The following is a 4,285-nucleotide window of genomic DNA, read 5'->3' on the forward strand; positions in this document are numbered from 1 at the left end:
TAAAGCATAGAAATTAAATAACATTTTTTAAAATTAAAAAACGACCCAGCACCTAGGAGAACAAAATCAATTACTGTCAGTACTGAAAAATAAAAGGGAGATACATCAAGGAAAGCAGAATATGGAAAACAAAAAGTAAAAACCCACTTCAAAAGTGAACACTGAACAGACCAAAACTCAGGATTGAGGGAATGAAATAAAGTTTAGAAGTGGAAAAGTTTCAATTCTTAGAATGCTCTGCGAATAATTTTCTCACTAAATGTATCAATAATGGGAAAGCCTGAAAAACGTAAAATACAAGGTGATCGCATAGAATGATCAATAAAATTTTATATAAACGAAATAAGAGAGACAAAAATTTTAGGACAGAACATTACTCTGTTATTCTAACTTCTACATGATTTAAGGGAAGACATGATTTTTATCAATCATTTCTTCTAGACAGCCTTTTGCAAATGAAAAATTATCAATATATATTGTGCTATACATACATTTGTATTCTATTTCATCTTAGATTTGTTACATTATTGTTTGATATAAATTTAAACCTGAGATTTCAAATAGCTTTCCTTTTCTATATATGTATATCTTGATCTTGTATGATCCCCTCGAGAAAATGGCCATAACTTTCTTACACGATTGAAGAAAAGAGAATGATGATGAAGTTGAAGTAGCAAATTAATGAGTGGGGACAAACATGAAAAGGAACTGAGCGTTATTGTGGACACGATGAACAACAGTTCAAGCACGTACTATTGTTGCTTCATTAGCATGTCAAAATGTGATTCTGCCATCACTACATGCACCATCCTTATTAGTTATTAATCATCTCCACCTCTCTCTTCATTGACTTCTCTCTGCCCTTTCAATTTTGAAACTATGGGCATTGCCATTATACCACTTCTCATGCAAGAGCATTTTTTTTTTGGTACAAATTTTTTATAATTTTTTTTCTTTAAGTTATAGAATTTTTAATACTATATAATTATACTACTTATTCCGAAGGTTACCTGAAACTAGATTGCTTTTGGGCTTGTATGTGAGGTCCAAATTCTCAATGAAGCAAATTCCGACTTAGCTCACGTTATGTGGCTGTTGTCCAAGTTGTTTATGAGAAGATAGGGGGTGGTACCTGCAAAATACTCCAATGCTTAAGTCAGCAAGGGTCTTAGCAGGTTTAAGTGCATTAGAACTTAAGTATACCTGAAAAGTATCAGTGTATTTATAGGGATGAGCTAATAACCACCGTTAGAGTAGTTTTACTTCTGGTGGTGGATAATCATCCCTTTATCTTATGGTTGTTGAGATCCCTCTTCTAAAAGTGGGTGAGAGATATTAGGAATTAGTTATAATTTCTTTGGGAGTGAAGGAATTACCGTACAGTGCTTCAGTCCAACCTGCGAAGAGGTCAGTTATGGATAGCTATGACTTGGACTTTCTCTGATTTTGGGTCTGACTTATGTTTTGGGCCAAGTGTGAACACTACTCTTTTTAAAAATTTAAACTAATAAGAAGAGATATATAAAATATTATATTTTTAACCATTGTCTCATTAGGGATAATTTTGTTTGAACATTAAAGATTTTATAAAAGATATACATTCTTAAAATAGAAGAAAAGAAAAAGAGATGTATGCGTATAAATAAGTAAAAATTTATATGCAGTTAATTTTATGTTAAGTTTATAATTAAAAATTTTTAAATGATAATTTAATTAAATATATCAAATCACTTAATAATTTTTAATTATTAACTTCTTATAAAAATTACACATGAGTTTTTACAGTATAATATCTTATTAAGAATATGATATGTCTTCAAACTTTCCGAAATCTGAAATAAACTTGGAAAAAAATGAAGAGAAACAACAAAAAATAATAATTTTTACTATTATTTTCAAAGTAACATCTTTTGTACATTAGGTTTTATAACCCAATATTTGACATTTCCCTTGTGTTACGTCCCTACCGTACACATAAAAGGTTACATCTTACAACATTTAGAAGAGGAAGAAGTAAAGTTACATTTTGGTGATTGGTTCGCTATCATTTTTGTTTTTCGGTTGGGTAAATTAAAGGAAACTCAGAGAGGAAAGCTTCTTCACATTCCAACCTTCCAAAAACTCAGAAAGATTAAAAATTCAACACCAAGAACAAGAAAACTTTAGGCCATGGTATTTAGTGACATGTACATATTTTCACAGATTAGCCAAATTACCTTTTTATCCTTGCACTGCCATATCACGCTAAAGACCCTTTTCTTTCACTTCCTATAGTTTGCATTGCATTTGAATGATCTATCTCATTGAAACAATAATTAAAACCAAAATCATGAACACCAATGTCCTCAAAGTCCAATAACCAAGCATAATTATTATTATCCTCCCAAGATGGCACTGTGAGTCCCATGTCAACATTGTTTGTGTTTGTATTTGTGCCCTCCACTTTAGGGGTAGTGTCCCATAACAATTCATCCACCAGTGTATTTTCATGATCCATCCATAAATTATCCATCATTAGAGAATCATCGCTGCAAATGCTATCTAGCAAAAGAGATTCTTCTCCTGAAGAAGAATTTTCAGTTGGGGATGATGAATTTGAATTATTTTCCTCAGAGTTGAGATCCCCATTATTACCTTCCTTAGGCTCTTGTTGTTGCAGATTCTTTTGGTCTTCAGGGGAGGAACTTTCCTTTTTATTGAGAGGTACATGAGTGACAGGGTCAATCCCCATCTTAAGAAGCTTTTTCTTGATGTGTGTGTTCCAATGATTCTTGATCTCATTGTCTGTTCTTCCTGGTAACCTTGCTGCAATCTTGGACCACCTATTGAGACATCAATAAAAAAATGTATCAAAATTCAAAGACCATAATATGTGTTTATGTTATTTTTAGGCTTTTCTTGGTCTTAAAGATATCTACTAGTCAAATTGAACAAGTAATTGCTTTAAGCAATGACTCAACTTCTTTTTAATATTAGTGTTGTTGAGATTCATACATCTTGCAACTAATTAGCAAGTTATTAAATTTTATTCTTCAACATAGAATCTCTGGTCCAATATAGTAATCATTTGGCAACCATGTATGGACATTTCATCTGCACACTCTGCTGAAGTGTATACTTTACTGGTTCTTAGCCAAATTTTTGTCTCCATGTGATATTAAGACGTACGGTTAAATTTTATTAATACTGAAAGCCTACTTGATATAGCCAGCTTTTAATTGTGATCAATATGCATATGTGAAAATAATTTATAAGACTTAATTAAATCAAAATTGATACGAGCATTACTCTCAATATTGTGAGATGAAAGGTTTAAAAAAAAAAACATAAAAGAAATATATTTTAAAAAATACAAACTTAATTGGTCATTTTAAAAAACTTAAAAACACATTTATTCATTCCATCAACTTCAGATATTAAAATAGAAATTATCTTCCATAAAATATATAAACATCTATAGTTAAAGAAACAAAAAACAGAAAACCAATACAATGCATGAAGGCCAAGTTATATTTAAAAAGAAAAAGACAATAATAACCTGTTGCCAAGACGGGCATGAAGATCAATAACAAGCTGCTCCTCTGCCTGAGTGAGGAGTCCTCTCTTTAAGTCCGGGCGAAGGTAATTAGTCCAGCGAAGGCGGCAGCTCTTGCCGCATCGGCGGAGGCCGGCCAGCTTGGGCACAGCACGCCAGCAGCACTGCCCATTTGTGAGAATAAAGTTTATAAGCTTCTTGTCTTCCTCAGCAGTCCATGGTCCTTTCTTCACACCAAGTTTATCACAACAAGGTTGCCTTCCCATTTTACCACTTCACTTTACACAAATCAAACACAAACTCACACACTATTCCACACTAGGTAGATAGCTATAATAATAAGGTAGCTTAGCTAAACCAATGCAAACTTTCAAAAACTAATGCAAAAGTCTCAACCAACACTAAGCTTGTAATGACTCAAGAGCCCCACACGCCTTACCCACCTTTATATAAGCCTCTCCTTTTCTATTCTAATGAGTGTTTATATATTTTATTGGCTACATTTATCTCTTTCCTTAAAAAATAAATAAAGAAAAGAAAAGGGATAAAGTACTTTCTTATTATGATTATTTTTTATTATCATTGTTCAGATTCTATTTTAAGAATTTGATTAATTTTCTTTAAAGATTTATAGTTGTCTCTTGTAATATAATTTAATTTTCTTTATTCAATTCTTTCTGTTCAACATAATTCAAACTCAAAACTATTAAAATGAGATAAATTCGTTATTTTTCATAAATAAAAAATTAA

The 4,285-nt window shown here is 31.6% G+C and overlaps 1 protein-coding gene across 1 annotated transcript; it reads right to left on the bottom strand.

Annotated features, from left to right (window-relative positions):
• Positions 1-1,860: 1,860 nt before the first annotated feature.
• LOC112803800 (MYB-like transcription factor ODO1) lies at positions 1,861-3,993 on the bottom strand. Its single transcript, XM_025847264.3, has 2 exons — positions 3,539-3,993; positions 1,861-2,822 (listed from the first exon to the last, which is right to left on the bottom strand). Exons 1-2 carry the CDS (start codon positions 3,799-3,801, stop codon positions 2,240-2,242), a joined length of 846 nt encoding a protein of 281 aa, XP_025703049.1. The 5' UTR covers positions 3,802-3,993; the 3' UTR covers positions 1,861-2,239.
• Positions 3,994-4,285: the final 292 nt, after the last annotated feature.

This window comes from Arachis hypogaea, chromosome 1 (genome assembly GCF_003086295.3).
Source record: "Arachis hypogaea cultivar Tifrunner chromosome 1, arahy.Tifrunner.gnm2.J5K5, whole genome shotgun sequence".
Lineage (NCBI taxonomy): Eukaryota > Viridiplantae > Streptophyta > Magnoliopsida > Fabales > Fabaceae > Arachis > Arachis hypogaea.

What these genes read in the sequence shown, in the direction of transcription:
- LOC112803800 (XM_025847264.3), bottom strand. Translation starts at nt 3,801, where the DNA reads ATGGGAAGGCAACCTTGTTGTGATAAACTTGGTGTGAAGAAAGGACCA. An exon ending in CATGCCCGTCTTGGCAACAG is followed by an intron (nt 2,823 to 3,538) that starts GTTATTATTGTC and finishes ATGTCTCAATAG; the next exon opens with GTGGTCCAAGATTGCAGCAA.